The 13,077-nt window shown below is 40.9% G+C and overlaps 1 protein-coding gene across 1 annotated transcript; it reads right to left on the bottom strand.

The window, feature by feature from the left end:
* Window positions 1-5,016: 5,016 nt before the first annotated feature.
* Window positions 5,017-8,797, bottom strand: LOC100694183 (actin, cytoplasmic 1). Its single transcript, XM_003455946.5, has 7 exons — window positions 8,654-8,797; window positions 7,364-7,489; window positions 7,035-7,274; window positions 6,246-6,492; window positions 5,969-6,160; window positions 5,705-5,886; window positions 5,017-5,615 (listed from the first exon to the last, which is right to left on the bottom strand). The coding sequence occupies exons 2-7, from the start codon at window positions 7,484-7,486 to the stop codon at window positions 5,472-5,474; spliced, it is 1,128 nt and encodes a 375-aa protein (XP_003455994.1). The 5' UTR covers window positions 7,487-7,489; window positions 8,654-8,797; the 3' UTR covers window positions 5,017-5,471.
* Between the last annotated feature and the right edge of the window lie 4,280 nt (window positions 8,798-13,077).

Here is a 13,077-nt window from a genome sequence, read left to right as displayed (position 1 = left end):
TATTTGCTATTCATTCAGTGCATTTACCTGTTGCTCATTTGCAGATACCAGGACACTGGGTCTGGGGGCCACATGCACTGGGGGCACAGACCACATGGCACTCTGTGCCAGAGATGCATGTGGTCTGACTTAGGTGGGCTAATGTTTACAGCGTGACTGTAATGAGACGATAAATTTCTTGTCTCCCATCACCTCTCTTCACCTAACTTATGGTGTATGTGATTTTCAGGGACTCATTAATCTTGTAGGCCTGAATGAGATATGATTAACAGTTGTGTAACTTCCCGTACATACCTATGTTTAGTATAAAAAAAAAAGCTATTACCCCTGTTATCAATTTATTACACATGAACACATGAACATTGTAGTGGAAAACTTGTATTTCAAGATAAGATAGATAAGATAAGATAACTCTTTATTGTCATTGCACAGTCATACATAGTACAAAAGTACAATGAAATTGGAAAACTGTCCTACGTCGGCATTACATGTAACACAACACGACACGATACAACACAACGCAACACAAACAACACAACCAACACAACCAACACAACCAACAGAACACAGTATAATAACTTAGTAATAAAAAAGAAGAATAAGTGTATTTGTATTGCACACTGTTATTATTGCACATTAATTATTATTGCACCTTGTTATAAATATAAATATTATTATTATTACTGTTTTTACCGTTGTTAACCCCCCCCCAAAAAAAGTCCAGGGAGGTAGCCAGTCAGGTCAGCTATTTGCATTGATTAGGGCTATTGCCCTGTTGTAAAAGCTGTCCTTGAGTCTATTTGTTCGGGACCTCAGCAGCCTGAACCTCCTGCCAGACGGCAGCAGCTTAAACACCCGGTGTCCTGGGTGTGTACCGTCCCGTAGGATGCTGCGTGCCCAGCGAGTGCTGTACAGGTCCTTCAGGGACGGAAGAGGATGTCCAATGATTTTTTGGGCCATATTGATGACCCTCTGGAGTGCCTTTCTGTGTGCTGCGGTGCAGCTGGAGAACCAAACACTGATGCAATATGTCAGCACACTTTCAATGGAGCAGCGGTAGAAGATGGTCAGCAGCTCCTTCTTCAGGTCCATTTTTCTGAGGATTCTCAGAAAGTGGAGACGCTGTTGGGCCTTCTTTAAAACCGCAGAGGTGTTAGAGCTCCATTGGAGGTCTGTGTCTATGTGCACACCCAGAAACTTGAAACTGGAGACCCTTTCCACACACTCCCCGTTGATGCTGACAGGCTGCAGCTCAGACTTTCTCCTTCTGAAATCAACTACCAGTTCTTTTGTCTTGGTGGTATTGAGGTCCAGGTTGTTATCTACACACCAATCTGACAGCCTCTGAACTTCAGCTCTGTACGCCGTCTCATCTCCCCCTGAGATGAGCCCCACCACGGTGGTATCATCTGCAAACTTGATGACTGCGTTGTCTGGGTGGGTACTAACACAGTCATGTGTGTACAGAGTGTACAGTAGGGGACTCAGTACACAGCCTTGTGGAGAGCCGGTGTTAAGGCTGAGGGCTGAGGAAAGATGAGGCCCCGCTCTAACTCTCTGTACACGGTCTGAGAGGAAGTCTCTGATCCAGCGGCAGGTGGTAGAAGGAAGTCCAATTTCCAGCAGTTTAACTATTAGTCTGTCCGGGAGTATCGTATTGAAAGCAGAGCTAAAGTCAACAAAGAGCAGCCTGGCGTAACGGCCCTGCACTTCCAGGTGAGAGATGGTGGTGTGGAGCGTTGTAGCAATAGCATCTTCAGTTGATCTGTTAGCTCTGTATGCGAACTGGAGCGGGTCGAGGTTGGGTGGCAAGCAGGACATGATGTGACGTCGGACCAGTTTCTCGAAGCACTTCATTATAACAGGTGTTAGAGCAACTGGTCGGTAGTCGTTGAGGCTGCTAATGCTAGTACGCTTTGGCAGTGGGACAATTGTGGCTGACTTTAGGCACGGTGGGATGCAACACACTTAACCTTTTGTATACTAATGGTATATGATTGTAGCCTTGTAAAATGATTGTGTGTGCAATGACAAACAAATTACTGTAAGCTGCAAGGTCATGAGGCATTTTATGTCTTTGTTATCAAGCAGGTGCCTATAAGACTGTGATAATGAAGTTCCCTAGAGCTGATTGTTACGTCCCTCTGCAGCCCCTAATCTCCTCAATGTTTTCAGCTGGTGCTAATTGGCCACACCTAGTCAGGTGTGGATAAAAGCATACCCGAGGCAAGCTTCCCAAGCTTGAGACAAAGTTTATATCCACACAATAAGTATAAAAAAGCTGTTTTCTTTCTGTATTAATACTGTTGTTACAACTGTCTGTGCTATATTGGTCCATTTATAAAAGAAAGTAGGGACAGGCAGCGCCAAAAATTGTTACTAATCAAGTGTCTCAGTGTCTAAGTGTCAAAAGCAAGACAGAAACCAGATTGACCTCCAGTCACAGCAGCTTACAACATCTCAGACTGCAGGATGGATAGATGCCCCTTAAATCACAAACTGGTCATTTTGTGAAAGGACTAAGATGTAACGGTCCTGTTTTTATGTGTTTTATGTGTTTGGACTTGATTCTGGTTTATTTAATATTCTGAAGTTAAGATTCTGTTCCAAGTTTTGGTTATTATGATTGAGAGCCCTCTGTTTAATATTTGTATTCTCAGGTCTTCTTAGTTTTGTTATCTAGTCTTTAGGTTTCTGTTATCATGCCTCCATGCCCCATGTATTCTCATTCTTGCTCCATGTTTGTTTACTCTTGTCTCCGTCTCAGTGTCTAATTTTGAATTAATTTTTCAATTAATTTTCTGTTTAATTTTGGCATTCCTTGTCCTCTGTGCTTCATGTTCAGTTTTGCTTCCCCTTGTATTTTATTGTATTCAGTTCAGCTGTGTTCCCAAGTGCCTCCACTTTCCCCAATCACCTGCTTGTGTATACACTGTCTGTCTCTCCACTGTTCTTTGTCGTAATCTCCCTCATTCCTCTGGCTGTGTGCTCCGTCTGTTTAGTGTTTCCCAGTTCAGGTTCCTAATGCTTTCCTAGTTAGGTTGTAACTCCAGTAATAAATCTGACGTCAAGTTCAGTTGTGTCTCTGAGTCCTGCACTTCAGGTCTTCACTCTGCCTGTCATACACGGCGTTATACGACATGAGACACAAAATATAAACCTTGTACACAACTGTGTGCAGTGGGACTTGGCAAGATTATCCTAGGTTGGGAAGTCTGCCATACATGGAGAAAAAAATATCAAAAGAAGAGACGGAATAAAAATAAGTAGAATGACAAAGCCGTAGTAAAACTCTAGATGGCACAGCTGAAAATGTACAAGTCACAAGCTTGCACCAAATTCCAGGATGTGGGTGAGGCAGAGAACCTAGAGGGAGAAATAATGAAAGTTGTTTTCAGTGTGGAGCCACAGCACATTGGATTAATGATTGATCTGAAAAGCCAGGTACTGAGGCTGTTTGACTCGGGGTGGAGGGTGAGGAGGGGAAGGTGTCATAGCCCAAAGTATTCTATTATCATATTAACCATTCACCCAGACAGTAGACGAAAAGAGGGGATACATGGCATCTGTTTTGTCCCTGGAGGATGGGAAATGACCATGACCAGTGGCATATTTCTCTGTCTAGCTGGAGGCCTTAGTTTGTTTGTGAGCAGTAGGAGTAATGAAAAGAACAGTTCTAACTTTGTCTGACCTTGTAGGCTACTCAGACTTAATCCTTTTGGTCCATGTTTCTGCCGCCATGGCTTCTCCAACACACATACATAGTCACCAGAGGTTGGAAATTATGAAGTAAAAATACTTTTTAACTTTACTTACAAAAACATTTATTTAATATAATAATTTACAGCACTACACTAAGGTGGTAAAATGGCCACTAACAATAAGGAATAGCGTTTTTGTTCAAAAGCTGTCTTCCCAGTACTTTAGCATCAAGGTAGCGCTACAGAAGAGCAACTAGCAAACGGTGTGGTATTTTGGTATTTTCCAGGGAGAATAAAGAATGAGAGATAATTTCACTCAAAGGTGGAAAAAGATGTACGAAAGACAGGATGGCAGAAGAAGAAAAGAGGTTATATTTAAAGGTAAGGGGTGCCAGTGAAATCTGATAAACTAGAAACTAAAAGCTTACCTGTAATTTCCTGATTTTCCTGATTGCTATCTCTTCACAAGAACAGCTTCTTCTAACAGCTACTTTTTACTTTCTTACTCTGAGTTCATTTTAGAGCCTGGACTTTATCACTTTTACTTGAGTAAAGAAGTTAAAGAAGTTTGTTAGCTATTACTAGCTTTAGTATTTAGCTTTAATATTTTATTCATCTAGCAGCTTATATATATGGCTGCCTGTAACTGGACAGTTGGACATATTTCTCTTGTTATGCTTCCTTTCTTTGTTTTTGTGTTTCAGTTAGAGTTGACTGTGCATTCATCTTTTCGGATAAATGCTCAGTCAACTCAGTTCATCGAGTGCTGCAGCCTCCCTGGCTGCCAGTCCAAGTATACCACCAGGTATACAAGTATACAAGCGGGGACGGTCATGCTGTGAGAAAACAGTGCAGTTGGCAACGACCAAGAAGAAAATATCAATAAGATATAAAAACAGATAACAAACATATTCAATGTGTAATAATAATAATGGATTGGATTTATATAGCGCTTTTCAAGGCACCCAAAGCGCTTTACAATGCCATTATTCATTCACGTTCACACACTGGTGGAGGCAAGCTACGGTTGTAGCCACAGCTGCCCTGGGGCAGACTGACAGAGGCGAGGCTGCCATATCGCGCCATCGGGCCCTCTGGCCAACACCAATAGGCGGTAGGGTAAAGTGTCTTGCCCAAGGACACAACAACCAGGACAGAAAGGCCGGGGATCGAACCGGCGACCTTCCGGTTACAGGTGCGCTTCCCAACCCCCTGAGCCACGGTCGCCCTCGTGTAAAGCAAGTGAGACCAAAAACAAAAAAACAAGCTAACAAAAAACTAAACTAAACAACAATATGACAAAACTGATAATCTCTTCTGTCAATATTTTTAAGCATTTTAACACAAAAATCTTAGCAGATACATCTTCATGAAGCTGAAATCGCTGCATTTCAATGTTTTAGAAGAAGAAGAAGCCATAATATTTTATGTTGGATTTATAGTTTTACTAATGTACTGATAATTATCACACATATTTCCAATATTTTTGGAAACATTTCTTATTTTGGAAATACATTCAAGTGGAAAAAGAGTTTGTTACATAAAAACTAAGTACAAATTCACACTGCCTGGGATGCTCTGTGCTTCCTGCAGAGTTTCTCCCCATCAGGGGGCATGGTGCCATGGCCAAAGTGATGGAAAAATGGAAAAGGTGTAGGATAGGCATGCACCAATTTGGTGCTATAGGCATGTATGCAGAGCCAGTCATTTGTTTTTCTAGCAGTGTGTGTTTTGGTGGTGGAGGTGGTGGTGGTGGTAGGCGCAGTCTGTCTAGAAGCACTTTCTGTGGACAATGCTGGGGCCGGACTCATCATACTCCTGCTTGCTGATCCACATCTGCTGGAAGGTGGACAGAGAAGCCAGGATGGAGCCTCCAATCCATACAGAGTACTTCCTCTCTGGGGGAGCAATAATCTGCAAGGGCAGAGAAGTAGAGTTGTCAGCAATGAATACAGTCCACATTAAAAAATCACAGACGGAGGATTGAGTAACAAGAATTTTACCTTGATCTTCATGGTGACGGGTGCCAGGGAAGTGATCTCCTTCTGCATACGGTCAGCAATGCCAGGGAACATGGTGGTACCTCCAGACAGCACAGTGTTGGCGTACAAGTCCTTACGGATGTCCACATCACACTTCATGATGCTGTTATAGGTAGTTTCATGGATACCACAAGCCTCCATACCTGTGGAGAGTTGGAAAGTTAGTGATGACTCAGCTACAACTGCTTAATCGCAGAAATCTGTCTGAAAGCTGCTGCTGCTTACCAAGGAATGTGGGCTGGAAGAGAGCCTCTGGGCAACGGAACCTCTCGTTCCCAATGGTGATGACCTGTCCATCAGGCAGCTCATAGCTCTTCTCCAGGGACGAAGAGCAGGCAGCAGTTCCCATCTCCTGCTCAAAGTCCAGTGCAACATAGCACAGCTTCTCCTTGATGTCACGCACAATCTCACGCTCAGCTGCCAGACAAAAAAACGCATTACATTTAGGCTTTTGGGGGGGTTTTTTTCCTAGTGTTTTTTCCTTGACTGTGGGTTTTCTCACCTGTGGTGGTAAAGGTGTAGCCCCTCTCAGTGAGGATTTTACCAAGGTAGTCTGTGAGGTCCCTGCCGGCCAGGTCCAACCTGACAATGGCATGGGGCAGAGCGTAACCTTCATAGATGGGCACAGTGTGGGAGACACCATCACCAGAGTCCATGACAATACCAGTGGTACGACCAGAGGCGTACAGGGACAGCACGGCCTGGATGGCCACATACATGGCAGGACAGTTGAAGGTCTCAAACATGATCTGCAGGAGAGCAGGAGAAAAGAGGTCATCAGTGAAACTTAAAGGCAAAGTAATCTGAAATAAGCTTGCACGTGTTAGTTCAGTTGTACAGAAAGAACAGCACACTGGGTTGAGTTTTTATAGTAAAACTACTCAACAGAAAAAGCTCTTTATCACAAAATTGCTTTATTACACTGACTCTACAATTTAAAGTGCAGCAACCTGCTGTATTATTCAGTTGCTTCATGCAGACACCAGTGTACTTAAACACTTGTTTTCTACTTCAGCTAAAGTATGATGAGTCCAATTTAAAAACAGCAGTGCCCATGCTGCAGCTTATTCCTGATGCATCAGAGCGGAGAGATAGAAACCTGAAGCGTCTGCACAGCTAAAAAGATCAGTAGAGGGCAGAGGGAACCTGGAGGGTTGAAGGAGGATGAGGAAAGACAGATTGAGCAAGGGAAGAAACACCCGAGTGGCAACACAGTTTCCTGTTGTTGGGCACTGCAGCTAAACAGTTTCCTGACTTAGGGGAAGTTTGTCAAGGTGTCAGCTCTTGTTACCTGCGTCATCTTTTCTCTGTTCAACTTGGGGTTCATTGGAGCCTCTGTGAGCAGGACTGGATGCTCCTCAGGGGCAACTCGCAGCTCATTGTAGAAGGTGTGATGCCAGATCTTCTCCATGTCATCCCAGTTGGTGACAATACCGTGCTCAATGGGGTACTTGAGGGTCAGGATTCCTCTTTTGCTCTGTGCCTCATCACCAACATAGCTGTCCTTCTGGCCCATACCAACCATTACACCCTAGGAATGCAAAGAGGAGTGCGATTATGAAAAATTCAGCAGTTACAAAAAGGTTACAAGGTATGTGAGGTTTATAGAAGAATATGTACCTGATGCCTGGGGCGTCCAACAATGGAGGGGAACACAGCACGTGGAGCATCATCTCCTGCAAAGCCAGCTTTGCACATACCAGATCCGTTGTCAACAACGAGGGCGGCAATTTCGTCTTCCATTTTCTGTATGAAGGGAATAAAAAGTGAGGAAAGGATTTTTAGATCAGCTGTTCAGCTGTAGTGTTTTCCATGTAGTATGTTTTATCATCTGACATCACTGTGGCGCAGGATTCAGTCGAAACCCAGTGCTGAGAAACAAAGGCAGTTTCTCACTCAGTCTGCCCATTGCTAGACAAGGCAATAGTGAGTGCAGCTGAGAGATGTCTGAAGTTCAAACTGAGCATCAGACATGAGGAGAAAGGTGATTTAAGTGACTTTTTACACGGTATGGTTTTTGATGATAGACAGGCTATTAAGAATATTTTAGAAATTGCAGATCTAATGATATTTTCCACACAATCATCTCTAGGATTTACAGTAAGTAATCTGAAAAAGAGAAAATATCATGTGAGCTGCAGTTCTTTGGGTAAAAAAAATGCCTTGTTGATGCCTAATGTCTGAGGCACATAGCCAAAATCCTTCAAGCTGACATGATGCAACAAAGACAAAGACCACACCAGCCGCAACAGTTGGACAATAGAAGATCGGAAAGCCATTGGCCGGTGTGATGAGTCTCAATTTTGTGTTGTGGCATTTAATGTAGCATAAACAACATGAAGCACTGGCATTTCACAGTGAAGATCTTTGTTCCAAACCAGCCTGAGGCCTTTCCGTAGAGTTTACATATTCCTTCTGTGCTTGTGTGGCTTCGCTTCAGGCTCTTCTTTGGCTTCCTCCAATCCAAAGACAGATGTGGACATGTTTTTTTTCCAAGATATTTTAAATAGGGTCTAGGTGTGAGCTGTATAACACTGTTATGTCAGTATCCCCCAGATTCTCTCTGAAGAGTACGTTGTTGAATCTATTTCACAAAAAAGTTTTAGAACCGAAGAAGCCTCTTGGATCAAAGGTAAAATGTCTTCACGAAACTTGAAGAAGTCTGGACGCTTTCTCCTTAGTCAGCACATTTATACAAACTACAGATGGCATCCTCTTGGAACAGTCATAACAAGAACATTATACCACATAACAAATGGTTTCTAATGGTCAGTTCAACTTGCGTAAGGACTTGCAGATATTTAAATAATGGGATTAAAACATGCTACTTGTTTGAAATGTGAAGTTTAAAATTTGAGAGTATTTAAAATATAAGTAAAAAACATTCAGTGGGATTTGCAGTTATCTTACCTGTGTGAGGGAAGGTTTTCAGTGTAGGAGAACTCTGACTCAGGGCTACACTCCCATAGGATTTAGTACCTGAACTTGACTGCAATAAAGGCCAGTAAATTGCAGGATTTTATCAGGGTTCGTGCTGTAGTCTTTCCCCATAAAAGGAGAACTTTGTGCACAGCTCCCGCTGATTGGTTCAGTTTCATCCACTGGGTGTGGTGCACGCAGAAAACGGTTCTGGGCTCTGACATAACGGGGTGGACAAATTCCACTAAACTAACCTATGCACAGTCAGTGTTATCAAGCTGAGGATAGTTCAATGTTCAATAAGCCTTTTTCTTTATCTGTCAGAATTATTGCAATACTGCTGATACACAAGGTCACAGCAGGTTCCCTGAGTATGAAACCAGCTGAAATATTTGCTTTTAAGTATTTGTTATTTTTCCACTAGGAAGCACATTTAATAAATTCATTCAGTCTACAGTAGAATTGCTTTGTCATGAGATTTCCTGAGAATTGGCCCATGTATCCTAATCATAACATGTGTAAAATATCCATGTTTGTTCACTGGAAAATTACCAAAATAATTAATTGAGCGAATTTACTTCATGACACACAGGGATATTGTAGAAGTGGATTTCACTATTGCATTTTACCAGTTATTTGCACATATTTGGTAGTGATTTCAGTATATGGGGTTGGGCATTTAGAAGGGATTGGGAGGTTATAATCTTAGGGTCATTGACAGCACAGTTAACACCCTATCTGACTCATTTGCTCAGGCATACCAATGTCCCTCACACATCACACATGCATAAATACACTTAGAGTGACAGTGATAGACTTGGTCTGGCAGAGATGGGTTAATGTTTACTGTATAACTCAGGAGACTGTAAATCTCTTATCTCCCCTCACCTCATCTCACCGAACCTATGGTGCATGAGACTTTCAAGGACCGATTAACCTTTTAGACCTGAAGAGATACGATAAGCAGTTGCGCAGTTTTCAGAACTTACCTATACACGGTTAGGTCACAAATATTTGGACAGAGACAACTTTTTTCTAATTTTGGTTCTGTAAATTACCACAATGAATTTTAAATGAAACAACTCAGATCCAGTTTAAGTGCAGACTTTCAGCTTTAATTTCATATATGGAACAAAAAGATTGCATAAAAATGTGAGGAACTGAAGCCTTCTCCCTTCATTTCAGGGGCTCAGAAGTAATAGGACATATTAAATAACTGAAAATAAAATGTTCATTTCTAATACTTGGTTGAAAACACTTTGCTGGCAATGACAACCTGAAGTCTTGAAATCACGGACATCACCAGATGCTGGGTTTCCTGTTTTTTAATGCTCTGCCAGGCCTTTACTGTAGCGGCTTTCAGTTGTCGTTTGTTTGTGGGGCTTTCTGTCTGAAATGTAGTCTTCAACAAGTGAAATGCATGCTCAATTGGATTAAGACAGTGGTTCCCAAAGTGGGGGGCGTTCCCCCTGGTGCAGAGCCATTGCAGGGGGGGTGCAGTATGAATAAAAAAAAGAATTCTTGGACACTGCTAGCATAATGGACATAATGGCCATTCAAAAATATTGTACTTCTTGGCTATAATAAACTCCTAGGTTGCTTTGGCTGTATGTTTTGTGTCATTATCCATCTGTATGATGAAATGTATTTATAAAATCAGTTCAACTCCATTTAGCTGGATTTCAGCGGGCAGTATGTCTCGGAACACCTCAGAATCCATTTGGCTGCTTCTGTCCTGTGTAACATCATCAATAAGCACTAGTGTCCCACTGCCAGTGGCAGCTTTGCACGTCCAAGCCATCACACTGCCTCTGCCTTTTTTTTACGGATGATATGGAGTGCTTTGGATCATGAGCTGTTCCGCGGCTTCTCCATACTTTTTTCTTGCCATCATTCTGGAGAAGGTTGATCTTGGTTTCATCTGTCTTTTTTTTTTTTTTTTTTAGTAAAGTCCAATCTAGCCTTTATATTTGTAGCATTTCATGTTCCCTTTAAGCCTTAAGAGTAGAAAGGTAATGTACACCATTAAGTCCTGCTCTCAAAATCTGACATAGATGTAACACTGTCTGTGAAACTGGATTTAATTGCCTAAAACACAAGAAGGATTTGATCATTTTTCCACGAATTAGTAGAAATACACAGCAGCTGATTCAGTGTGTGTGTCATTATTTATCATTAGAAACTACTGAAAACCAAAAAGTATGATTTTTCTATCATTTAAAAATATTCATATATGAATACAGCCCTGATTTATATGATTAAAAATAAATAAATGAACTTTAGCTTATATAAAGGCTCAAATTGAATACAATTATGTCTTAATTGTAGTAAAATAAATCCATAAGTTGATCAGTCACACGATTTTTACATTGATTAGATCAACAGATCAATCACACATGATTAAAGAAAAACATGCAAACTCAAAATACATTGGTTATTTTGCAGATGGTTTGTAACGATCACACCGGTCTCCAGTCAGATGAGGGTCACATGTCAAAGTGTACCGGACCTCAAAACCGCCTCTTTTAGCTGGGCAGGTAAATGTGTGTGTCCCCTGCTGCAGATAGTTGACACATAATCCCAGAAGGTCATCATACGTTACGTCCTTGTCCCAAACTTCAACCCTCAAACCAGAGTGTGTGTCCACCTTCATGAGAAAATTAATCAAACAAGATTTAAAATTTTTATCCTTGCAAATGTTATTTTAGGTTTGTGAATCATAAACAGTAATAAGGACATTTGGACAAATTCATAAAATATTTGTTAAAATCATATTTTACATTTTTTAAAATTTAGATTGGAAAATTTAAAATGATTTAAAAATCATCTGTGATAGAGACACACTGGTGAATTCCTGGGGTGTACTCACACATCACTTTTTTTTCTCCTAAGGTGTTTGACAGATTTAATCACTTTTAGATGACTTTTATAGGCCCATCCCCCGAATTACTTTTGTTTGGCTGTAAAACCATCCAGAAACAAGTACCTATATAGTTATGGTTAGCTGAAGAATGGCTCTGTGAATAGTGGAATACTTAATTGTTTTCCCAAAATCTATTGAAATCTGGGCACTTCCCAAATCAAATGATAAATCATGAAAAACTCGTTAAAGCATGATCAATTTATTGCAGCAGAAGACATTTAAGGCAGGCTCTACATGGAGCCTTTTAACAAAATGAGTGGGTTGTAAGTATTGCAGAAGAGTTGTGCTCAGTTGCCTTCAGCATTTTAGTATTACAGTAAAAACTGTAGCAAATGTGTCCAAAACCACTACCAGTGTTGGTCAAGTTAGTTGAAAAAAGTAATCAGTAACTAATTACTGATTACTTCCCCCCAAGAGTAATCCTGTTAGTTCACTGATTACTTATTTTCAAAAGTAATTAATTACTTAGTTACTTTTTAATAACATAATTTACAACCTGAATAGGTGATAAAGCAATAGCACTTTCAGCCCAATTCTACTTTTTCTGCATAATCCATCATACAAAATGTAATCAAATGGAAAAGTCTCATTTTAAAACTTGTTTTATTAGTTTTAATCTTTTAACTTTATGCATCAAGCAAAAATTAAATTATATGCAACATTCTTTGACTGGAAGAAATTTGTTGAACATTTAAACCTATTTTCTGTACATTCCAGCACATAAAATAAAATATTTTTTTGTGTTTACACTCACTCTTTCAAATAAATGCAAGTGAAACACAGCAGAAAATAAATAAAATCAAAGACTCAGCGATCCTGTTGCTCTATTTTCACCTGTCAAGCAGGTGAAAATAGTGGTGCAGGTGTGCCGCAGCGGTTAGTGGAAGAATCCACGAGTTTGTCTGTGAATTTCCCATTCCGTGGTAGCATAGTTGGTGCTTGCTCGGAAGTTTAGGGGTTTTTTCGCTGTAAAAAGAAGTTTTCTTCCCACGCAGTGAACAGCGGACACTAATGTTTTTGTCACTTTTTACGGAATCAAACTCAAAGTAAGGTCAGTACTTCCACGCGTTAAACGCTGCACGCTCATACTCTCTCCCGCACTCGTTATATTATCCATTGTTGATCTGCACACAGCTGTTGCCACAAACGTCGCACTCGCTTACGTCATTGTCATGAGACACTCTCACAAAAAATCACGGTTTCAGTAATGCAGCGTGCTTACGGGAAAGTAACAGTAATCTAATTACCGTTTTTGCAATAGTAATCCCTTACTTTACTCGTTACTTGAAAAAAGTAATCGGATTACAGTAACGCGTTACTGCCCATCTCTGACCACTACATAGCTGATATTACTTTTATTGCTTGCCAAGTCAAGTAGTGCCAAGTAGTAGAGTCTGGTTATTTGGACTGATGTAGGGTAATTCTTTGACTGTCAGTTTAGGTACAAAAGTACTGTATTTTTCGGACTATAAGGCACACTTAAAATCCTTTA

The sequence above is a fragment of the Oreochromis niloticus genome, linkage group LG6, assembly GCF_001858045.2.
Source record: "Oreochromis niloticus isolate F11D_XX linkage group LG6, O_niloticus_UMD_NMBU, whole genome shotgun sequence".
NCBI lineage: Eukaryota > Metazoa > Chordata > Actinopteri > Cichliformes > Cichlidae > Oreochromis > Oreochromis niloticus.
Note: the sequence above shows the minus strand (reverse complement) of the source record. Positions and strands in the feature narration are given on the sequence as shown.